At 38.7% G+C, this 26,310-nt stretch overlaps 2 protein-coding genes across 4 annotated transcripts in view; one reads left to right on the top strand and one right to left on the bottom strand.

The window, feature by feature from the left end:
* Positions 1–26,310, bottom strand: part of LOC114879487 (transcription initiation factor TFIID subunit 1-like) — a 147,701-nt gene that overhangs the window by 86,539 nt on the left and 34,852 nt on the right. The window lies entirely within an intron of this gene.
* LOC114879495 lies at positions 13,254–15,464 on the top strand. Of its 3 annotated transcripts, none has more exons than XM_029194472.2 (3): positions 13,254–13,426; positions 14,183–14,636; positions 14,736–15,464. In XM_029194472.2, the coding sequence occupies exons 2-3, from the start codon at positions 14,212–14,214 to the stop codon at positions 15,331–15,333; spliced, it is 1,023 nt and encodes a 340-aa protein (XP_029050305.2). In that variant the 5' UTR covers positions 13,254–13,426; positions 14,183–14,211; the 3' UTR covers positions 15,334–15,464. The 3 variants fall into 3 exon arrangements, with proteins under 3 accessions (XP_029050305.2, XP_029050312.2, XP_029050319.2); XM_029194479.2 differs by lacking the exon at positions 13,254–13,426 and adding an exon at positions 13,436–13,588; XM_029194486.2 differs by lacking the exon at positions 13,254–13,426 and adding an exon at positions 13,596–13,795.

Raw genomic sequence — 26,310 nt, 5'->3', positions numbered from 1 at the left:
CGATGCGTTTTCCGTCCGGCGATTCGTGTTCTCTCGTCTACGAGCGAAAAACCGAAGGATATTAACAGACAACGAAACGAAGAGGAAAACAGAGCGCTGGAAGACGAGTGGAAACGTAGACGGAAACGAGAGGACAAAGGGAAGCGACGAAATTACAATTTCACGAAGCGAACCCAGCCAGCTGGACGAGCTCGCGTACGCGTTTGTGTTTCATTCGGGAAAAACGACGTCGACGACGGTGTGGCAGACGCGTCAGTTACAGGTTTATGTACACGTAAATCCGCCAGCAGACGCTACAAAACACGCTCGCTGCTAATTACGAGAACGAGAACCGACGAAAGAAACGGCCGAAAACTTGATTACCAGAAAAGGGAGGTGTTCCGTTCCCCTTCTAACGTGAATATTCATACTTTTATTCCGGCCGAGAAAGTCGATCGACGAAAGCGAGGGACGAAGAAAATTTGTGGAAGCGCTATTATCGCGATTTGCATGAAAAAATATGCTGCCGGCCTCGTATCTTTTAATTGACGCTCCATTTTGCGGAACGTTTATCGAGTAAATAGGTGTTTAAAAATGGATGGAAACGTGGAAGTATTGTGAGATGGAGATGTGTTGGAAAGAGAATAGAAAATGAAGAAATGGAATTCGAATGGACGTATAGTATCGTTGAAGGATCGATTCGAGCCGTTCCTAAATGAAAAAGGACCGTATTACACGGTACGTTAACGATGTTCTGTTGGAACATCAATCTGGATCAGTCGCACCCTCATAAGATTTCGATCTAACACCCTCATAGCTATTTGCTGCAACTGCATCCAGCAACCGCCTATGACTCACCCTAATGTATGTACGTGAAAATCAATAATCGGTTAGTGTTCATGTATTGGAGTAAATACATAATTACAACATAGTTTATCATCGATAATTTTCCAAAATTTTTAGCCAAAATACCTGGTTTGATAACGCTGCAATTAACGTTAGTAGCGCATACCGTTCATGTCTGACCAAACATTGACAATATCCACTGATAAAGCTTGTCCAACACCGACTGACCACTTTCGACTTTTAAAATGATTAACTACACAATTTTCGAAAATCCGGAATTAAAACATTTGACTTAATAACGCTGTAACTAAACGTCACATGCACGTAGAGTTGATGGCTGACCAAACATTGACACTATTTACTGCGAAAGCTTGCTCGACGCTGACCGATCGTTGGTTCACGCAACTTTTTCGCATTTACATATGAATGACAACGTTGATAATGCATAATCAATCCCCCTTATGAATCTTTAATCCCTGCATGAATATAAATTATCGTCTCATCATCGTTTGCAAATAATGGACGTAACATTTCGAACAGATTCTCGCGATCGAAACATCACGGATAAAGCCACATGAGATCAAAGCCACGAGAACATGTTTATAAATTATATACGGCTTCGCGTTAAGTTTGATGAGACAAAATTTCATTGATGCCGAGTCATAAACAAAACGCGTTAATTTCGAGCCTTGACCACCATCGATCGAATCCCGTTCGTACAAATTGGACGCTCAATCTATTAGGCAAATCGCTATTTCCGATTGCACTGGATACGTTGTTCATTATCAAATTACTTTTAGAAAAATTACAAGATCTTTCTACTGGTTTGTTTGTTAAATTAATATGAAATTATTCTCGCATTATTAATCATTAGTATACAAAGTATCAATCGGTATTTGTTAGTACCATCTTTTAATTCAATTTCATTTAATTTTATTTATGTCAGAAATTTCATAAAATTTTCAGATCACGAGCATTTATCGTTGGAATCGTAACAGCGATAATGCAACTCGATCTTATCAAAACATACGTCTCAGCAATTCGTCGATCACCATTATTCCATCGACTAAGATGTTTCCTGTCTCTATTCGACCCGAGCTGTATCACTAGCAACGAGAAGAGGCGCAACAATCTATCGAGAGGAGTTTGGAATCCTTCCAAGTCGAACTTCGACGCTCGTACCAAGATTTGACGAATCTTCGAACCTTCCATTGGAACAGTCCGCAGTGCGGGACGAGGTAGTAGAATCCAAGGGGAAAACAAGGGTGACGATGTTGATAACCGATCGACGACGAAAAAACTGCTCGTGGCGCGTTCTTGATTGCCTGACACATCATTTTTTTTCTTTTTTCCTAATCGAATCTTCATCTTAACACTTTTTCGAATATCTGAACGAGGAAAAATTATATTTAATAAATCTTCAATTAAATTAAGCATTTATGAATATCCAATTTCAAATTGCAATATTCGATTAATTTCACCATCAAGATAGCGATGTAATAATTAACTACACATAATTTTATGCACATATTGATGAGTCTATTCCTGCCTAAATCTCTAATCCTCTAAGCAACTTCCAATAACACGATATCCAACAAAATTAATCAACGACTGAATGATCGATCGCTTTAATTCATTCATATCTGCGTTCATTGGCCCGACTAGACGGCAATTCGATCTGGTCGTCGGTCTTCGACAAAATCGGGTGGCAAAATCGACACCCGTACGCGTTCGTTTAATAGCCAGGGGCTCCCCGAATCGTGCTTATCAATAAATCCAACGTTTGTTAAATCGACAGGTTCCCACAGCGGGTGCGTAATTCGGCCGGAGTCGCAGCTATCTCCGCGGCTCGAGGTGACGCAGGTTTCAGGAAATAATTACACCGCAAACAGGGTTGATCGAAGCCAGGAGGATGTAACTTGATCACGCGAAACGAGAGCAGAGAGCGTGTCAAACTTAATTCAAACTAAAACCAGCACAATTACCATAACTGAATATAATACTCAAAAATCAGAGTAATTTTAGAAAGAAACAAAGGAGCAGCTATTTTCTTTTACAAAAGAAACTGAGTGCTATTATTATGAAATCTGCAACATTTTAATACCCCATCGATAGGTTCTCCTCGGGTACTACTGTCTTTGAACAATGTATTTACGTTCTCCTATCAGCAAGTTTGAAAAGCTCGACCGCTGAAAAGTTTGACGGGAAACGAAATTAAAGAGAAAAAGGCCGGGGGTTCGAGGAACGAGGTGTGGGTGGCGTCCAAAGGGAAAGCGTGTAAAGGTTGTGGGAGAGGGTGGAGAACGCCGAAACTGGTATTCTTGAAATGCAAAGGGCCCACTACAAACGAGGGTGAGGCCTCTCGTTGAAAATATCCTTCTGATATTTTGTACACAACTTTTCTCATATATCCACCCCGTGTTCTAATACCTCCAACCTTCGAAATGAAAAATATCCCTCCACAAATAAACAACCATACGAGCAACTTTAAGATATATTCAATAAATTGAAGAAAAAATAATCGTACTGCAATTATTACTCTTAGGTGGTGCAGTTAAGGAGTGCTGCATCACCTCTATAGTCTCCTGATATGTATCAGTACAAGTGGTTTTTATTTATTTAAATCGCCCAAAAATTTTTTAAATTTTTGCAAAGTGTATTTATCTAAAGCTATCAAAGAATATAAAATAGTAAGTGACACTCTTGGGTAATAAAGTTATACCCAAAGACAACCCTCGCAATAATTCAACTATCATCAATCGACGGTGTTGCATATAAAAAAAAAGCGCTTGAAAAAGCATGTGCTTTTTATAGTATCCACGACATTTCGTGTCTAGTAAGTTGCCGTTGGCAAAACAGTTCGAACCGATGCTGTTCGAAAACACGAGGGAGCCATTGGAACCTCGCTTGATCCTCTCGCCGAGTATATTCTTGCGTCGTAACATATATATTTTTCCTGCATTTTTCTTGTACCACTTTCCACCCCAAAACCGCGCAATACCATAAACATGGCCTGTTCTAAGCGACGGCCAGCGAACCAACGCTATTCCCATAGCGAACTACGCTATCCTGTCATCGAAACACAACGTTCACGAACCGAGCATATATTATTCACGCTTGTAACGGCAAAGCTTCGCGTTCCAACAGTTACTTTGTTTCATTTACCTCGTCGATTATCGGTGTTTACAACGTGAATTAGTTCCGTTTCACGGTAACGCTTGATTAATTATTTATCGAATTCTAAAATATTCATTTAAGTGAGTTTCAGCAATTTAAACATTGTTTACGAGTTGTTAAACGAGTTCTACAAGTGTCTCTGTAAATTGTTGGGTAAATGTGAGTTTTGTGGATTAATTATTCTAGAACTACCAGAACTTCTATCTCGTTGTAAATTTTTTGGTGAACTGCAAGTTTTAGTAATTTGATCATTCTGTAAATGGTAGAGTTTCCGTTTCGTTGTGGATTTTTTTAGCAAAAAAATCGGCTTTCCGTAATTTAATCATCCTACCAATACTACAATGTTCCTTCCGTTCTGATATTTTTAAGCAAACGCTAGTTTCGTTTAATCCTTTTACAGCTACTGGAATTCCTGTTTCGTTGTGAATTTTCGACCGCATCCGAGTTTCAGTAACTTAATTCTCTTATCGTTGCACAATTTTCGTTTCATTGCACATGTTTAATTATATGCTAGTTTCAGTTCTTTTTTACTGAAATCTGAAATAGCGAAGAAAAATTTAACAGCGATAGCAGAAAACACCTGTTTCTTATCGTTAAAAGTTTCGAATTTAAACTCGAACGAATCTTTCTCGAGCGATACATTTCTATTGGAATAATTTTCATCGAAGGTCCTCGTGGGAATATCGTGTACATTCATTTCCCCGGTTCTGCGCCGCTGATTCAAACGTTGAAGAAAAAAGTGTTCATTATTCCAGACAAATACTTCCGCACGACTCGTTAATTATTGGAAACGCAAAGATTAAACAATCCTGAATCCGTACGAAAATAAAGTACTTTTTTATGCAAATAGAAACAATCCTTATTAAGTCGTGATTTTGGCACTTTTGTTCAAAAGAATATAATAAAGACTTGCTTGTATTAAAATTGATGTATTATTAAGAAAAATGAAAGCACAAATTTTTACCCTTTCATTTGCTTAAGAAAAGAAGAAAATGTTACTGTCATGATTTTGGCAATATTCTGAAGAGTCTTCCACTCTCATAAAAAGAAACACCCACACTTAAAAATATTACTGCAAAGAATGCGAATATATATCTGCGCAACAAAAGCAGCAGTTAAACATTTAATAAAGAACAGTTTATTGCTGCTTCAGAAAATAACATAAAGTTTTAACGTCACGATGTAAAAAATAACGATACGTCAGTGGAGGTAAGAGTATAGTTTCACGAACAATTCTGAAGTGTAACATTTCTGAGTGAAGTTTGTTTACACCAGTGAACTCTAGTGAAAATATGAAAGCCGTTGAAAACAACGTATCCGGTAAGAAACGCTCCCAATCTCGTAAAATGCAATGGTCTGCAATTCAATCTTATTACGCAATGCAGTTTCTTAATCCTTGGAAGAAACGAAACGGTTGGAATGCAATTCAACGAATCGTTTAAGGAATAAAACCGAAACGAATTCGCTGACTCGTTAATTGAATTTTCGTATAATTATCGCGAAAAGTAATCGAGAAACGTCTATTTATTAAATTAGACCGAGAAAAAAAAATTTCATGAGAAAGTAAGAACTTTCATTCTGAACTTTCTTACGTTTAACAGACTCTTCGGATCGCTGAATTAAAGAAAATTAAAAATGCGTAAAAGTCGAAATTTCATGAGATGCACGGGTTATTTGAAGCCAATAAGCGGAGATGGAGATAATAAATGAAACGATAGAGCTTATTCGCAACGATGACAAAGTGGGTTGAAATAAAAGGAATTTATTTGTTGGAATTTTAACGAGTGAAAACAGTGAAATTTTACAACGAAATAATTGAAACGTCGCAAAGCTGTCGGGTTTAATTTAACATGGTTAAAACCAAAAAATTAATGAAATCTCATTATTTCTTTAATTAATTTTTATCTGTAAATGTCATTCTAAATTCTTTATCAGTAGACTACAGATGTTTATACAAATGCAAAATTTTTGGAGAAACTGAAAATATAAGGTATCATTAAGGTGTTAAGGTATCACTGCGATGCGCATATTTTACATACTTTACACATTCTAAAAATTTCTTTCATTTCATCACACATGCCGTATGATTTACACATTTTCTGCACGTTTTGGTGCATTATAAATGCATAAACTTTCGCAGTGCATATTTAAAATATTCATAAAATCTTTCTACTGAAGTAAATTCGAATATACTACAAAGTATCACCGATACAACAGGCAACAAACGAAACCATTGAATCTGGATCGACGACCTACATGTTTACAATCCTCGAGCCACCATTATACTGATTCTCAATGATTCGACACAAAGTAACGTAGAAACGACGTAATACGTAGGAATTCACGCACGTTTCGATTTTTCGCGACCGATAAGAGAGCTTAAGGGAGAACGGTAGGACTGGTGCGCCATTAACGAGAAATACGAGTGTCCTCGTGAGATTTTAGGCCGCGTTAATGAGAGGAAAGCGCGGTAAATAGAAACGACGACACTCGAATCGGAGGGAACAAGTTTTTCCGTCGAAAAGCTCGTCTGACGACGTCACGTTTATTGTTATCGTTAAATTACTTATGGTCAGAGATTTCACGTTTCCCTTGACGAATAACGAAAGGGTAAAATTTTAGAATTTGAAACATTCAAGATATTTTATTTGAAAACGTTTCATTTCTAAAAATACAAGCACTGATTCAATTTAATTACTTTGCATTTCCATTTTCATTAATCAAAATCGATTTTATGCTCCACACCCCATCGTTACTAAAACTTCACTCTTAAATAAACAAACCACCCATGTTATCCTCTGTAAACAACAGCTCGCGGAAGGTAGAAAATTCCCCGAAACATGAATTTTAGCAATGATCGATAGAAAATTGATCTACCACACCAAAACCATCTCTCGACTGAGTACCTGAAAATACCTAAAACCGTTCAACACTAATATAATCTGTATCGAAATTAATCCCAATACAGTCGCCGTATCGAATAACGTGACGAACACAATAGCCCGTTAAAGAGGAAGCTACATGAAAGAAACCGGGGTTACAAGAGGAACAAGCGTCACACGACAGTTTACAACCCACGTGTTCAACCAGCATCCGCCAATGGACGAAAGAGTAACAAGTACATAAAATCACGCAACCCTGTCGATTCCTCTTCCACCGATGATAACCCTGCGTGTACCGTTCCCCGTTTACAATCAACATATTGCATAACTACTACGCGAATGTGTCTCATCGTTTCTACCACGCTTGCCCGCCACTCCAGTCACGATCGTCATAGCAGTGCTCCTAACCTCAATGGGAAAAGAAACATCGAAATTAACGACGTCGTTACGCGAGGACGGTATCAGTGAGCGAGGTCCAGGAAGACGTAAAGGCATGTTTACAGTTGCACAGTCGCGCGAGAGCAAGACAGACGTAGCGGACGTACGCGAGGGTGGTTAGTTCGTGCACGATAATCACGGCTGATCTTAACAAATGGACTCACCTTTCGCGGGAAGGACGGGACCGGAAGGCAGGAACAGGCTGGTACACGAGTGGTGCCGGTCTACGGACGTACACACGCAGTGTGGACGATCCCGAGAGCACAGGTGTAAAATCTCCGAAGACGCGGCTACGCCGCTCGAGTGATCGGTGTGGACTGCAGAAAAGCCCGCAGATGATATCAGAGACTTAGGGGAGACTGCATGACATCATCGCCGGCCAATCGCAGCGAGGCCGGGAACGCGCCTGCGCGTCACCCCTCGGCGCCGGGGTTGTTGCGATATATCGCAATCGATTGCTCAACTTCGCGCTTCCGAATGTGCCGACCTCTGCGGTGCACTGTGCGAGGTTGCGTTTGAAATAGCGCGGGAAGTAAACGCAGGGTGAAAATGAAAATGTATATCCGGACGTAACGTGGGCTTCTTTAGATAAGGTTAAAAGTGAAGGGAAGAAATTCTCACTATTTGCTTCTATTTTCGTAGATAGAAAATAAGGACAATGGTTTAGTTCTTCCTCCACATTTTCCCTTCTCTTAGAAATATTTTGAAAAATTTTCAAATTTTATTTTATTTTACATTTCTCACCTAATTTTGCACTGAAATCGTCCCTAATACACCCTTTTATATTATTCTAAGTTTTAAAAAAATCTGAAAAAAATATACAATATTTATGAAAGCTTCTAATTTAATATATGAATGATAAGTTCTGAAAAATGAAAATTTCGTATGGGTCTCAGCGACCCAGTATGCCGGCGGAGGGTTAAATGCTCTCTAAATATTATAATATTTTTGTAAATCGTTCATATGCGATATAATAAGAATTGAAGTTGGAGAAAGTAATTTTTTATGATTGTTAAGTAATCAGTGAATGAAATAGATAAACAATGAATTAAGCATTGATTCGCTAGCTGAATGTTCCAATTGTTCAAAACGAGCATTTCGTTACACGTCAATAACGCGAAATGCCGGCTTCGAATCAGAAAATGTCACCGGGCATGAGATTGGATAGGTTGTCGTTCCAGTAGGTGGACGAAGTTAATTGCCGCGAATAGCAATTTCTCGTGCGACGCGTGTTTGACACAAGCTACCTTTCCTGCTGGTCGTTACCCCGTTGAGAATCGTAGCGTGAATATTTCTCCTGGCAAACGTTGCGAATAAGGAAGATATCGCTCGTGTTTGGTGAGAACTTAGTTTTCGACTCGTGCTAATGGCACATTCTGAACCTAACGTGTCGAAGCTTGAACACTTAAACGACCAGTGACTCCTGGCTCATCACTACGTGTACCAATGTACAGTCACTTATGAAAATATTCGAATCCTCGCATTCAAAAATGATTACTAGTATTTTCAAAATAATCTGCAGGGTATAAGGAAAACGGGAGAACGCGAAAATGTTCATTCATCTTTACACCGAAACACGGGGTCAACAGTTTCGTCCCTTCCAAATTACCGCCGCTCGACCTGGAAAGACGGAAACTTTCTTGAAGAATTACCGTCTTTCCACGGTTCCTTTCTCTACCTTGTATGCCCGTAGTTCAGAAGCACTCGACACGCTTTTTTCCACGGCAATTTCACCTCGCCTTTAGAAAAGTAGCCCTTTGTATTCAGCTGCATGATAATGTTGTCTCCCACGCAACCATTGTTTGCACCTGTACGAATTCTCCACGTGTATCGGAAGCGGCGTTCACGCTCAAGATACGAAGAAAAGAAGCTGCGTTACTTTTGCGTACCATCGGTGGGAATAATTTTACATGTTTTGACGGCGAGAACGGGAAAGAAGCTTACGTCTCGTCTACCAAAGGTAATACCTCGGAAAAGGGCAACAACCGTACAGCCAAGTATTTCTATCAACGTGAAAACCATCTACCTATCTTGGTCTGTATAAAAATAAGAGTTCTAAGATTTCTAAAATTTATTAACATTAATAATAATAAATTTTTCAATCTGACACGTTGCAAATGCATTCATATGGATTCTAGTAGGAAAATTAAAAAGAAAGGAATATTCAACTATCAACAAAGAAGTACACGGAACAATGGTAAATGATTACCTGTCAAATCATCCAGAACCTACGATACAGAAAAAAAATATTCCAACAAAGCAAAGAGAAAAAAATCAGTATCGCTATGGAAAGAGAAAGCGAACGTGGCTCCACACATATTTTCCCTTATATACGACACAAAGAGGGACACAGGGTGTATATGTTCCGAGCGTTTCTTCGATCTTGACAATCCCCTGTCGTGCAACGAAATCCTATACAATCCCGATATTTCCTGGATCGGTTTGCGTTTCGCGACTTTGTCTTTGAGAGCAAACGACCACCCGCCCACTTCGCGTATTTATGAAACGGCAAAGCGTGCATGCAGGCGTACACATGTTCGAAGTTTGTTCCCTTCGAAACGTATGCTGGAAGTATGGTATGAGGAATGGTCGAATTATGCGACATATTGCTGCAGGACCCACACCATACCTCGAACCATCCACATGCTCACGCACCAGAAAAGCTTTCCCATCGACAGGGGAATTGTTTCGACTATGAACACCAGCTTTTCTCTCTTCTACGAGAAGACGGGACGAGAGTCGTCGCGTTTCCCGTTGAATATTAGCGTGGTTACATGTTTCGAGATGGTTGGATGTAAATGAGAGAACGAAAGTAAAAGGTACGACGGTACAGAATATTAATACAAAATACTGTATGTTATATCGCCATTTCACGATCAGTGTAACAATGATGCAACTGCAAAAAAGTCATTTTTCAAAAGACGAAGAAAACTAATTTTATTTAATACAACTTGTAATTGAATAATGAAGGAAATGTTTTATAATATTTAAAAAATAATGTAACTTTTATAATGGAAAGATTAGGTATGTCTGAGAACAATTCCTTGAACAGCGGAGCCTGGGTCAATCATAACCAAAAATTACAAAATATGTACAAAGATATTAACTTAAAGTAAAACGTATAATTTTTATACGAAAGAGTTTTATATATTGGAAGAATAATGTATGAAATTTAGAAAATGAAAATAATATGAAATACAGTAAAATTAAAATTGTTCGAAGATTATTACACTGAAACGCTGAAGTTACTTGGTATCCTGGTACTCCATTAGGGGTAGTTGAAAATTTTTGAAAAATATTCTCCATACATTTTACCTGCCTTCAGCATAATATTCATCTTAGAAAAATTTTGCATTTCGAACCGAACTTAATGGAAATCCTGTTTCTGCTGGCTCACCGTTGAACAAAACAGCCTGTTCAGCCGAATAGAAGCAAACGCGATAACTGATTCTCCTTTGCAACAAAAAGGGCTGGAAGGGGAAGATCGATTACGCTCAATAAGGAAAACCCGAGAATACGTACGAATCAATCACTGAGCTAGTTGGCGGATTAAGCTCCACAATGCTTTCCTATCACCTGTATCGATCAGCAAGAAACGGCTGTTCGACAAAATTCTCTTTACAAACGTGTCGAATAATCAATTTCAGATAACTGAGATTGCTTGTCAACGAGCGTACCTATTTCTCTCGAATGATAGATGAATATTAATCACTTACAGACGTTGTGTAACTTCATCGTTTTTACATCAACTCAACTACTGCTTACGATGCAAAGACGAGTCTAATCTCGTATCTAAAATCTTCTAAGACGGTCACGTTCGATGTTATCTTCGAACCTATGATCTTTCGATATAAGAACATTGTAAGCATTTGTTACATTTACAAACTTGAATTTTCAACTGCCATCATTAGCGTATATTAATGATGGTGGTCGTTAAGATCATTACAGTTCCAGAAATTCTATCCCGATTGATTATAAAATTAACTAAAGTACCTTTTTGAAATAAATTGGTACTCTTTTCAAGGACTCTCGTATCGTAGTACAATTTTCTTCCACAATCCCTCCGCGTTTTCTTAGCTCTGTTCTTTTCATCGGACCATACAGCGCCGAATTCAATGGCGAAAAGAGGGAGTTATCTCATTAAACTGTTTCGTGAGTTGCCTCAATGCGCACGTTTCTTTCATTGACCCATTAAAACACGAAACAATGGCTCCAAAATAAATCGTGGCAAATGACTGTGGGAAAGGATGTCGTGAAAACAGAGAGACTGAACTAGCTGCAGGGTAAACGATTTAAATAGCGTTTCTGAAATATCGCGAACGTAACGTGGCTGTTCGTTTTTCAATCTTACAACGATACGTCGAAAGATAGATCCATGATACTTTAAAGGAAAAATAGAAAAATGTAAGAAGAAAAATTGAGATATCGAAGGCTGACCGCGATTCAAAGAGAAACGAATGTTAAATTCAATTTGTTCCGTCGTAGACGTCGCGAAACGCGGAGAAACGACGCGTGTTTCCATCTCGCGGATTTACATAAGTGACTTATGGTCAGCGGGTATTACCCCCATGTGTTGGGGTGGACCGGTCGGGTATCTTTGATGTGACGTTCGTATAGGGATTCAAATGAGGGATGGTCGTTATGAGGACGGGTGTAGAATATCATGCCCGCGTATTTGGTTTCGCACCGGTCGTGCTACATCCGCGGAGGAGCCGTTTTCATTACAGCCCTGAATTAGCAACGAAAGCTCAAGACAGCATGCAAATTGCCGCATTATTTTGAAAAATTAATTCCTCACTACTCTACGTACCTTTCGTTCATATAACATTTCATTTGTTATGAAAATTCATTTATTTTTAATTTAATGCACATATAATGGAGAATTTGAAAATTTGGTGAGTTGGTGGCGTTGTGAATTTTAATTCAATTTCTAAATTTAATATTCAATGAGAATCCATAATGCTACATAAACCTTTCGTATAATAAATATAAAAATATTTCAAATGGATTTCAAATGGATTTCAAAATATACTAATGAAAATTGTAACTCTAGTTTGTATCAAGGTAGATGTTAAAAAAACCCACAACTCACAGCAACTTTATCAAAATAAAAAATATTCAACCCTCTGAAATTCGTGCATCGCGATTCGTAAAAATATTTGAAGCAACGGGGGAATGAATGCAAGCCGAAGAGCGCGCCTGTGAAACATAATCCCAGATTTCACGCGAAGATTATCAACGATGACCATCGGGGGTGGCCAAAATGGAAGCTTCGTAACGAAGCAACGCTGCCCGAAGGGTCGTATGCCGTTCGGTTACGATTTTTCATCCATAATTAACTGTCACTGGCGAACGGTCAAGTAATCAAAACGGAAACAGAAATCCATCACATGTTACATGCGACGTACCAACATGGAAACTCATCCTCGTGTTACCCCTTAAGGGGGTGCATCATCCCCTCAAACAGCGAATAACTCCACTATTCTATAACATACTTACTTTTTAAAACCAGGAATATGAAATTGATAAAAATTACACACATATCCCGCGAAAAAATAAAAATTTTCCATTAATTATCCATGAAAAAAATTCCTGAACTTCGGCCGCCCTTAATTTGAATTCCGTTCGTGACCAGCAAAATGTAAGAGTAAAGATACAAAAATACATAGAATCTTCAATGCCTTTTTTTTTCTTTTTACTTCCCCGTTGAAACACGGGGACATAATAAATGCGTCGGTTACCATTCGTCGACACGACGCGCATAATAACGAGGCCAACTGACGATTCCCCTTCGCCGATTTCATTTTTCGCGACGAATCGTCCGCTCGGTAGGTCGCGATGCGGCGAGCGGAACATTCTCGTCTGTCGCGAACGAGCGTGAAAAGCGGTCCCCTATCAGAAGGCGGCGGGCTTTATCAGATAAAGTCGCGCTATCGGTCTTGGCAAATAAGGGAACGCTGACAGTTCGACGATGACACACAGTGCCGGTTGTTACGAAGGCGTACGTGCCGCGACGGCTATTTTTTTTCGCTCCCTTCCCCCCGCGTGTCCGTAATTTCAGTTTCGCCCAACGTTGCTCTGCAAGGACGAGAACAACCAGTCGAGTGAGTAAATTCAGCACGATCGATTTTAATGTATTCGTCAATGTATGCGTGAACAATTTGCCTGTCTGTGTTTTTTTTTTCTTTTTTTTGTGACTGGGAACGAATGAATGGGTTCCTTGTAACGGAGGGCGAGAAATGGTGTGAATGTCACCAATTGGACTCGTAAGTTTAAGAAAGTATAATTTAACCCAATTTCCCCTGAGGTGTTTAACACCCCAGCATGCATAGAAAAATAGGAACCTTCTATAAAGGGTAAGAAAGTAGAGTTAAACGTGGGTTACGCTGAAAAGTTTGAGAATTTCCTAATGAAGCAAGGTGCTATGTACAACAATTATTGCATCTTATAGCACCTTTGTTAAAAACGTTGCTGTAAGCGGATTGTAAATTTTATGTTTTCCTTGAGTGTGTTGCAACTTATTGTTAGCTTGCAATTTACGAGTCATTAAAATTATTGATATTTTGATACTTTATACCATCTATCGTATACCTCTGTCCGCAATCTTAAAATTTCCGTGCATTCAACCTATATCGAAACAATTCTCTGACGACACTCTAATCCATCCGAACTGATAAGCGTCCAACTGATAAAACATTATTCTTATCTGACAGGCATAAGGTATTATTGTTCCTAACACCCAGTATCAACCTTATCTCACAAAATTCTTATTACACATCAACATTGTTCAAAAATTCCATACACAAAATCAATTCGACAAATTGTATCGAAAATTCAAAGTATACATTTTAAATTTACAGGTCTAAAAGAGTGACAGAATCATCGAATCATGGATAGCCTGTACCCAAATTTATACGAGAGATTCAAATCCGAGGGTCTCTGCCCAATTTGCCTGCTGGAGATGGAATTAGCACCCAGATACACTTGTACAAACGGACACACGATTTGTTACCGTTGCAAACCGTACTATCACGGTTGTCCTACCTGTCTGGCACCGTTAGACGTGCAAATGCCACCTTCGCATTCGAGTTCAAGTTACACGCCACCTCCTAGTCATTTCTTGCCCCACCCTGTCCCGCCGCAAATCCATGAAAATTATCCAACCGCACCACCGGCGGAGGATTTCCTCGAACACGAGAGAAGCTGGTTTCCATCTGAACCGCCTGAAAACCAGGAACTACGGTCTTGCGCGTATGCCGATTCAGGATGCGGGGTGAAAGTTCCGGCACAGTTGGCAGATCTACACGAGTCTCGGTAAGAAATGCCATAAATTTCAAAATGATTGTACCTCTTTACTGTCGGAGTATCGATATCCTCCGAACACAAAGTTTGACACTTTCGTGTACATTTCAGATGTCAGTTTCGTCCCCACTTGGAGGAGGAACAACTGCCTACGGATCTGGTTCACCAACAGGACGACTTGGTCGTGTGCAGATACGAAGCAGTGGGTTGCAAAGTGAGGACAACACCCTGGAGAACTTCGATCCACGAGAAATATTGCATTTACAAGGATCGCCACGAAGCTCTGAACGAGATCAACGAAGCATTGCAAAATACATCGATCACGGAGGATCAGTACAACGATCCTGACGAATTGGTCGAGTGCAAGTACAGGAAGTACGGTTGCATGGTGAACATGCCGAGAAGACGAAAACCGATGCACCAAGAAAAATGTAACTACAAGAAATACGCTAATGACGAGTCGTCTGAAAATGAGGACGATGGATCGGATGAATCGTCTGAAAATGAGTACGACCTTAACGAGCAAGTATCCTGCAGATGGGCTGAATATGGTTGCAGAGTGAAACCAAAGAGATGCGATTTGGAAACCCATGAAGAAAGGTGCAACCATAAAATGGAGGAATGTAGTTTCAAGTATAACGGATGCAGCGCTTTGTTCACTCCGTTTAAAAGGTTTGCTCACGAGAGCGGCTGTCAATTCGCTGGTTAAAATTCACGTGAAATTAAGTATTGCATTTCGCGAGAAACTATCCTCTTGTAACATTTATTTTAGAAACAGGATTCTCGAATAACGCGCGATGAAAATGTTGTATGTGAATAAACATGTTTTTAAAAAAGGAACAATTTCTGAGATAAATACATTGTTACATTAGCTCATTTATTCCATCACGGTTCATAATCGAAGCTTTATTTATGCGGTGCGTTTCGTAATAGAGCAGGCGTTCTTAATCTTGCTGGCGCATAACGGGAAGACGTACAAGCTGCCTTGGTACCTCCAAGTATCGATTCCCATCTAAGCATATATCGTTTCAAAAGACAGTTCAAATACACTGAATAATTACGTTATCATCAATTAGGTCGTTTCAGAAAAAAACTCGACGATGAACCTGATTCATAATAGAATTTTAGAAATTAATTTTCAATTTCGAAAATTAAATATCACGGTGTTATTAGATGTCAACCATTAAAACCGTTCGAGATTAATTTTAAATTACACCATCAATAACGATACAACAAGAGCTTTAGAAATTCCATAGATCCAAGAAGTTCGAGGATTACACGGGCGAAAGGATTATTTGTTCCTCCCGTCTCCATTGTACCAGCCCCTCACCCCTCCTGCACCGTCCAGTTGATAGTGAAACTTACACCACCATTCGAGGGATGATCTGGAGCATGATCGCCCGGAATGAGGGAACGATGGCATGGCTGGGATATCGAACACCTGGAAGCTAATGGTGCAATCTCCCTAGCTGCTAATCATCGCACCGTTTGTTGCCACTGCAACACCGACACAAACCTTTATAGTGACCATTTATAAGGCCACTGAAAAAGCTTGGGAAACGAACCATCTTAAACGTGACTACGTTTGAGGAATTCCTGTGCCTCTTACGGCTGTATATTACAACGATAAATCGAGTTGAAAGCATTTATGCCAACAGTGCAGCGAACCTCTAAATGGGGCTTTTTATAGTGATAATGGTTCATTCGGAATGCGCGTAAAAGCATTATACAGAGAAGTAAGTGATAAAATAGAAAGAGAGAGAGAAAGAGTGAAAGGTGGTCATTTCTATAAGTGTACTCAAGAGATTTTAAGATTCTTTATGAATTTTGCAAATAATTATATCGGATAGAAGTTGATCTATATTTAAATTTGTATAATTCTCTCAAATCGCATTTTTCAAATTGTCAGAAAATATGAATATTTTGAATATTTTTAATATCTAAAAGTTCATCTGCTAAATGTAGCAAGTACTAATATCTTAATATACGATGATTCTGGTCATGAATATTTTTGTCTTTTTCAGACGCAAGAAGTACGAATGCAGGATGGAAAGATTCAACGATGGCCTACATGAAAATCTCAAAAGAATCCGGAGAGCCGGGAATACACCTTTTCAGATACTACATAAATATCGAACGGACCGGAAAACGATAAACTCTTGTCCGTTCACGGTTCGGAGAAGCCGTCACCACTTCGGTCAGAACTTTAACGACCAAGGGTGACCCAAGCGATGGACAAAAGGGAATAGAGACTGTTTTACATAGTAAAGACCAAGGAAGACTACCAACACCATCATCGTGGCCCAACCGAATTCTTAAAGAGGATATTCGCTTCTGAAGAGAGTTGAAAATTCTCCGCGAAGCGTTTCACTTTGTACCAATTCAATGATACTTTGCAGAATTAAATTAAACATCGAAAAATTTCATATAAACCATATTTATTTTCAATTTAAAAGTAGGTAACTGGATACGAAAATAATTCAAGGACAACAACTCTGGTACCGATTTAAAAATCTACATCTAAAATATGGAAGCACAAATAAATCAAAGTAGAACGATGAAAGACGACGAAATCACTAACCGTATTCAAGTTTGCAATTCAAACTGGAGGTGAGTTGGGCAGACTCTGCAAACCGTTGGTAGGAGTGAAAATGGGTGGGTGAGGGGTGCGAGTAAATTGCACCCCTGGGGAACAGATCTGTGGAGTGGCACGAAGGGCTACGGTAAGCCAGAAGTCAGCCAACTTTAATTAAGACACAGGTGTTTCTTGCTTATAGATACTGGGTTTCTTACAGAAAGACATACTGACACTGAAACCTGTATGTCACAAAAAAAAGTAAAGAGAAAAATAATTTTCAGATAAAGGTAATTGTGATTTAAAATAATCAGCGCAATTTAACTTTTATTACTATTTTATCTCTCCTTATTTCAGAGTAAGAGAATAAATTCTTTTTTTTTTTTTTTCAGAAAAAAATGTTAATATTTTCTGAAGTGACTTTAATAGCGAAAAGGGACTTTTTGCCGGGAATCCACATACAATATCTCGTCCACAATGCCGACTGATGCTTAACCCAAGAATCATCTTAATGCATGTATTCATACCGTAAGCTCATGCTTTGAATCAGAAATATAGACAGAATAGTGGTTACGAGGATTCTGACAGGGATCAACCCTTCTTGACAAAGAAACTGTGCTTTCTAAGATATCTTGCAGTGCTTTCCTTTAAACACTGCCCAAGCAACAAAATCCTTGCTGCGATATCCAACTGTGTATGTCATACCTTTCACAAAAGCTGCTTACAAGAAAGAAATATTTTTACTTGGAGCTAACATCCAATAATATTTCAATTTTATTCTAACAGAGAAATAATACTTAGCGATGCTTAATATTGCAATTTGAATTTTACCTATTAATTGATATTAAATTAATTTCCTATGTATCAAAATACTCGGGAAACACAAATACCTAATTCATACCAGGATGATTAATATTGGTAACTCAATTTTGTTTCAATTACCGTCAACTAACTGCCTGGTGCGTAATATCAGCCTACCTATACCTTCACAATTCCTCTACGAACATTAATATTATCTATAGTGCTGTAAGTAACCGTCGATCATCGAGCTTGATCACGAAAAGTCCAACCGGATCGTCTACAAACTGCACGAACCGAAATTGGCCTCATATGGTGGCCACGAGTTCGGGACCATAATTTTCTCACATAAATACATCTTTCTTAGGTAAGACGGAGTGGCTCGGGTCAGTTGGAAGGCGCTGCTTCCACGTGGCACGCGAACTCCATAATTCACGATAGCGTTGCTCTCGATTCCGTGGAGGGAAAATAGTCGTATCTCAATTTTGTCAGGACATAACTATCGGTGTTTCGGTAACGAGAAAATCCACGATGCTCATGACCCTTTGAACGGGGAACCTCGATGATTGGATACCTCGGAAACATCTGATTCCATGGCACGTGCACGATTATCGTCCATCGATGGATCGATCGAAATAGAAATTTATGGGGAACAAATACACGTGGGTGTAGGTGGAAACACATTAATTAACGCAATAGACATAGACGTGTGTAGACGATACAGAATCATATTGATTACTAACAAGTTAAATACCATGCGAAATTCGAGGTTTGTGACAAATATTTTAAAAATAGATAACAAATTAAAATTGTACTATATTTGTTAAATTTTTTACTTAAACTTTCTCAAGTTTTAAACAATTTTTGTTACATTAACAACGCTGATAATTGTTTCAGCTCACGTTCCTGATAAACGGCTTTCGCGTCCACAGTTCGTAAAGAGGGAAAGTCCCTGGGCACGAGATGAAAATTTTTAATATAACAACCCTTTGAGGGAAGGTGAAGCGAGTTTCTGATGCCGATAGAAACATCGCGCGAACGAAGACGAGCGTGTATACAGAGAAGGAAAGGGTGTCGGGAAGACGAAACGAATTTAATGAAACGCAAGAAACCCGAATAAAAGTGTATTTGTAATGCAAATACGCTTTAGACCGGTCTCGGAGGAGGCGAAAAATAAAAAGTTCGAAACAGCCGGGAATCGAGCGTCCCATCACTCTTACTTAATCCGATTTCAAATTCTTCGACGTCTCCGAATCACGTCCCTGGCGTTTGCTGCCGGTCCTTGCCTAAAAATCCTGATTTCTTTCTTTTAATTACCTTAGGGAGGCCGACTGATCGTCAAACCGAGCACACGGCTGGAATCCTTATTAAACGAGTTCCAAAACCTCCACGATGGGATCCCTGTTCTGATGTCCAATTTAAGTTTTATTGGAATAAATCACAAATAAATATAAAAATTTTACATACAGTCTAATTTGGAATTAAAATGGCTGAGTGTATTGAAGAAATTAATTGATAAGTAATGGAAATGAAAAAATTAATAATTATTTTTCACGTTTAAGAAATTCTCTGTATACCTTCAAGATTAGTACCAAAGAAGTAATCGTGATTTAGTAAAAATATTAGGAAGTGTTAATCGTTAGGTAACAACGAACGACAATCTCTAATCATAATAATACTCTTGTCCTGAATGAATATCCTAACGATTGCCTAAAGCGCGCAACGAAATCTTCCGGATAAATATTATCGAAACTCTTGCCGCGAAGATGTTCGGAAAGAACGAAAGAGTATAAAACGAGTGTCGAGAATCGAAGGAATCATTATTTACCGAGAGCTGCCTATTGTCCTCTTCGACGGATGCATTGTCGAATTAAGGGCTTTTGTGACAGCGAATGGCGGAGGCTCACAATGCATTCCCTTCTCTCTCTCTCTCTTTCTCTCTCTCCCTTTTTTGTTTTCTCTTTTTCGAACCGGTTGATCGTAGCCGCTCTTCCTCTCGTTCTTTCGCCGCACACGCTTCGCCCGTCCATCCCCGCGAATCGCTTTGACAGTTGCCTCGTAAATGAAAGCACTTTTCCGCCGAATAGACAAAATAAATCGAGTCTCTCGTACAATGTCGATGATATCGTAACAATACGCGTCTGGTCGACGTCGACCTACGCGCGGATAAATACGCAACCCCCAACGGCCATCGTCACGAGAAATCTCTATATGTATTGCTGGAAGATAAAGCCGTGTCCATTGTGTCCATTCATCGAATATCCTAAGTTTCGAACGATGTCGATTCGCACGAGTATTAAGAGTCACGTTAAGACATTTTCCATTTTCATCATTGGCGATGATCAATTTCATTATCTTCCATTTGTCTTTTTTTTATTTGAAATTCTTTTTTTCTAAATAAAGACTAAAAAATTGTACGTGTTCAGAGGCGATAGAAAATAAGGATAACAAAAGCGTAGGGGTGTGTTCCAGTGATTTATCGATGATAATTAAAGAGCCGAACGTCACCACCGGCTGTGTTTCGATGACCAATGGCCACTGCGTGAGTCTCGTATTAAAGCTCGTTCGCTTGTTCAGTGACCATCGTTTGAGAATAATTAAACGGTGGTTTTGGAATAAAAAACTTTCCCAAGAATTAGTGATTGTGATTTTACATTCAGTTTAAAAAAATAATAATTTTCTATAATTTCTTAATTATCATATTCTTTGAATAATCTTCGTTAATTCTTTATTGATTTTCTGATCAGAATAATTTTCTTCTCAGCATAGAAAAAGAAATGGATAAATGAAATTTAGATTCCGATGATGATTAAGGCTGTTGGTTGTACTCGATGATATAACATCGAAGACGCCTTCATCCACGGTGCCTCGACATTTCTTCCATTAAGGGCCACCCTTGTCCCCCTATTGCGAAACATCAACGGGGCTACTCTCAGCCCTTGCTCGTCCTCTTTCGACGCTTCATCGTCGTTGTCATCGTTCTGGCGTTACCAAAATTACATTGAATCCACAAAGGGTTGGGAGAAGACTTTCATCAATGCATACGACGCCTCTATTGTTCTTCGCGTAAGATTGATCCCCCAGCTTTCTGTACACACCCCGTAAAATGTTAAGACGAGATTCGTCTTCAAACTTGTGAGTCTTTGCAATTGTGAACTTTGTTCAACGCTAAGAAATCACTTCTAGGGTACAATGCTTTTGTGCTACATTTTATAACTCTACTACTCGTAATGATCATAAACAATTATTTGGAAGGAATTTTTACTGAAGCATTTTACAATCACTCAATTTGTTAGCAATTAAAGAAAAAAAACAAAAGAATGATCCTACTCTGTATGTTGAGTATAATTATTAACATTCCAACTTGGCACATTTCAAGTGAATTTGTTGATAAAATAGAAGCAGGTAAAAGTATTCTTCGAATTGAAATATACTCATCGCGAAAGCATAACTCTTTTTGATCGAGTGACCCGAGCCAAGATGCTGAAGTTAGGAAGAAACAAGGGGTACCATGTTGAATTGTAATAATGCAGCTGCATACCAGCAACAGACTTTATACACGTCCCTCTGCTTGGCAGATGAATTTAGGTGTACTATCTCGAAGAGGCCGTGGAGTGACGTATGAAAGCTTGGATGCGAAATACGAAGCGAAAGTACACGGTTGGGGCGAAGAGCAAAGGAAACAGCCAGTTCCTATTTAGTGCTTCTACGTCGACTATGTCAACGTTATTATACCGCAGATTCCCAAGGGAGTGCTGCTACTCTCGGCTCGGAGCGAGGGGGTGTGACCACGACGAATACATCGCAAAAGTGGTTTTTTAAAATATGGATCAAGTGTAACGCTTGCTGAGCTAAAAGGTGGGGGAAGGCACCCTTTGAAGCGGTCTGTAAATTGTAGCAACACCTTGTCAACCACGAAGAAGGACGTTCCAAATTGCCTCCTCAAAGAACTCAAGATTAATGGCTTCGATATAGCCAGAAACGTAAATGCGAAGAAATCAGAGGAATGCATTCTTTCATTTTCCTTGACGAGATTTCGAGAGAGGATCGCAGTATTCGATTAAATTAAGAAATTATATTTCTATCAAAGCTATAAGAATATATTATAATTTTTTGTATAGTGGGATCAAGGCAGACAGATATTAAAATATTAAAAAATAAAAATATATAAAAGCTACGAGTAAAATTGTTCTATCAATTATAAATAATCAATACTATTCAAGTTTTCATAAATTTAATCTGATATATCAATAATTTCTAACACCTACTACTAATGTTCAAATTATCTACGAGATAAGAAACCTTTAGCAATGTATTAGAAAATTTTGAATAGATGACCAAAGACATATACCAACATTTTCAATAAGTGATGAGGTGTAACGATATCAAAACAGAGAAACAAGAAAACCTGTGCCCCGAGAGACTCATTCCTCTTCCCTGTGCAATACTGAATGAAGGAGAAGGTCTTCCAGGTGGAATATTCGGGATAACCGCAGCAATAACCGTTTCGACCCTCCACAGAGAGTGAGATTGAGGCTTCTTTTATTCTTGAACGCACATGAACTTCTTATTTCACGCGCTCAAAAGCGAGGAATTTAATGAAATTTTCCTTTTTTTCTTGTCGAGTGCTGCGCTTGCTTTTACGAGAATTTGAATTTCAATATACGCGTTGAAAAAGTTCCGTAAATATTTTGATTCAACTAAATATTAAAAGTTTCTATTATAATGAAGAGATTTTCTCATGAAATCACAAATTATTTCCTTTTATTATAAAAAATATTAAATATTCCACGAGCGTAATCGGTGCAAAGTAAAGAAACTCCAAACGCATAAACTTTACCTCATTGTCTGACCATAATCGAGCTTAAATCACTTACAGGCACGCACTAGCGCTCCAGTTTAATAAGCCTCGTAACTATGAGAGCGCATTATCGTAAATTCGGCTCGAACGATCGCCATAAAGAAACATTTACATTATCAGGAAGCAAATACGATTCTTCACAAACGATCGAACGAGGGTCCTCGAGCGTGCTCGTTAGAAATCACCAAGAGTTTCACGACAACGCAAGTCTCGAGAGGCATCGCGAAAAAGAGGCATAAAAAGACACTTAACGATTTTAAAGTCCATCGAAACGATCACCCTTCTTTCGTCGAGGAATGCATATTAGCTCGATACATGTGTCTCTTTTTTTTACAATGGAAGCGAAAATATGTACCTACAAAGTATCGTCGACAGTTACACTTTGCAGAACCACGAATATTTATTCGCTAAGAAGCTAGAAAACAAAACAGGAAACAAGAAAATTTTTCCGCCAAGCTAGAGAAAATAAATAACATCCCTTAAGAAGGGTGGTCGAGAGGTGAAGAGGAAGCGTTAGCTGGAAATATATCAAACCAAACGTTCCTTCTTCTCGCCGTGTCAGAGCATGTTTTACGCGGTCCGTCGACTCACCGAAACAATAATTCAGCTAGACTTCCACTTTTGCTTGTTTTTCCTTCGTGCACGTCATTCTCGAGAAATTGTAATCATAAATTCTGGATAAATTGTAATCAAATCTTTTTTTACGATGCTGGTGAGAGATTTGTTGAATTTGTTATTGCCATTTGGAAATTTCGAGCAAGATGAGTTGCTAAAAAAATGTTTTAGCTGTTATTGAACATTAACATTAATATTATGTAATGTAACAGTGATAAAGGAAACCATTGTATTATGAATAATTATAATTATGACATGTCTGACTATATCTGGTTATTTTCACTGCGGCGGTAGATGTAATTAAACTTACAAAAGACCTGATACTTTAATTTTTTTTTTTTTTTAATTCTGTTAAATATTACTAAAAGCATACTACTTCCAGATAAAAAAGTTAATTAATTTGGGACAAAGCGAGTAGGATTCAATTCCAGAACACGAACACGAACAACGTCACTCTAAGGTTAGCTCTCGATTAAAAGCGCACTCGAATCATGGGAATTCTCTGTAAGGTTTCCATCCTGGAATTCGAAGCAGCGTTTCGTCCCATTGTTCCCTGGCAATCGTTGACTCGCGTCTCGTCTTTCACCGCGAAGCGGTTCAAGTTGAATTTTTACGGAATCCTCACGATGAATTTCTCTCGCTTTCCCGTTTGATTCCGTTTCTTTGCGGAATTTTTCTGGTTGCATCGAAGCGCGCATTCGTGTGGCAATAGCTGTAAGGAAGGTATCGGTAGATCGACGGGTTGTTCGTACACCCTTGAAAGGGATCCTCTTTCGTTTCCTGAACGGAATTGAGGTTTCGCCGGTGAATGGACCACGGCGTACACGTAAATTGCATTGTCGCAATGCCCGGGACCTAACTCGAAGCACTACCGGCGAAGGGCTGACCGGCCAATTAGCTTCTGTAGGCCCCTCGATAGAATTGCACAGCAACTTGACTCGACGATCCGCGCACAGTTAGGGCTACTACCTCGTTGGCAAGTACCACTCCAAGTCCAGGACCGAGCTAGACTCAATTTAACCGTTCTCGCTCGAATATCGAATCGTTCTGGCCGTCGTCCCTTTGCGGCCGCTCGAAATCCAATTTCCACGCTGATAACTTTCCGCTTTCTCTGCCACGATTAACGTGCATTCTTTTAACCATGTATCAACGTCGACTCGATCATAATAATTGCTGATATTAATTAGTACAACTGTGTACAGTCAGAGGACTCTAACATGAATACGTATGTTCTTATAGGATGTTATCTTTCCCCAGGTGAATTACAATGTTATTGTATATTTTACATATTTTGAGGAATTTATAAAAATTTAGTATTTTATAAATGCCCTATGACAATTTATAGTGAATTACATTTTCGGTTTGATAAAGCAGTATATTCCTTATACTGTAACCCTTTGAAAATTAAAAAAGGTTCATAAAATGTACAAATGTTTACACGAAACTATTCACTATAATCGAAACATCGGCTGCTGCAGTAAAAATTGACGTACAATATGGTCAGACAGACCTTAACTACTGAGGATGTTGGGTAATCAGTTTGAAAATTTGAGCTTATATAGTAGCAATGCTAATAAAAAACAATTTTCTTTCATTAATTACCCGATTACATTGTATTTGAGGCTCTAATCATTGTAAACTCCCCCAACAGTTAATGAGCTTAAATTTTGATTGTAAGTCTTATAGAAGCTTTCATATACTTCTGTAAGGCGTCCTCTTCTGAAGAATTCAGAAATTAAGTTACCCTTCCGAAGATTTATCCTTGAATATCTACCCTTAAAAGGTAAATCTTTCTACAAAAAATTCCCCCAAAATATACAGTTTTATTTAAGTTACAATTTATGATATAAATTCGAATAAACATTTTATAAGTCCACAATTTATCAACAATAAGTTCTCGATCCCTTTCAGTCGATAAAAGCACGAGCTTGCAAGCTATCCACAAGCGGGTAAAGAAGAGTATCGGCCGGTAAAGCAGTGAAAAGTAAGTGAAGAGCTTGTGCAAGCTCTCCTGAATTATCAACAGTGGGATCAACTTAACCAGCATTTCTTCTTGTTTAACCGAATTTCAGGCCAAGAGTCTTTGCTCAATAGCTACGAAAGAATATCGACCATCGTGCGACACAAAAGGGAAGAAGCAAATATTGAATTAAGAACTCAGCTGGTGAAAATTAAAGGGCCGCTTCGTGTACCATAAAACGATCAAGGAACTGGATAATAAATCGTATTCTCTCCACGAAAGCTTGGAATTACTGAATTAAGATGAAAAGCTGAACACCGCGACCTTTAAATGGTACATACGAAGAATCGAATTCAATTAAGGTCAATTTCTTTCTTTTACGAACCGAGACTAATAAAAGGTAAATGTTCGATTCTTTATTTTAAAAATTTACTGCCCAAATACGTGATCTGGTTCAAAAGTAATCAGACTATATTTGTAAAAGGCAATCGATCCAGTGTCAATTTCTAATAAACCATTCGGTTTCTTACAATCTTCATTGTCCAAAATGAAACGTTTTAATAATAGCTTTTGATAAAACACGCGTTTAATCCGACAAAATGGAACCGCGATAAAAGATGACTGTTAATTAAATGGTATCGGATAATCGCAGTATCGTTCGGTCACGTGCTAGGCTCTTAATTTTATTCTTTATTAATTCATGTCCGTTGAAATTCAATGCATTTCAATTACAAAAACCGTAATTCAGTTTCGATTAAATGCCAGATTATAAGGTATCCGTTGTTAAAAGGACTTGACAACGTTTCTATTGGTTTTCATGGAGAGCTATTGAATTCTTCATTAATTTCTGGAGGTGATAGGTATACAGAGAACGCGA

Source organism: Osmia bicornis, chromosome 4 (assembly GCF_907164935.1).
Source record: "Osmia bicornis bicornis chromosome 4, iOsmBic2.1, whole genome shotgun sequence".
Classification (NCBI taxonomy): Eukaryota; Metazoa; Arthropoda; class Insecta; order Hymenoptera; family Megachilidae; genus Osmia; species Osmia bicornis.
This window is presented reverse-complemented; position numbering and strand designations above follow the sequence as displayed.

Coding starts and splice junctions, on each gene's coding strand:
- LOC114879495 (XM_029194472.2), top strand. CDS start 14,212: ATGGATAGCCTGTACCCAAATTTATACGAGAGATTCAAATCCGAGGGT. Junction 14,637..14,735: donor GCAGATCTACACGAGTCTCG/GTAAGAAATGCC, acceptor TGTACATTTCAG/ATGTCAGTTTCGTCCCCACT.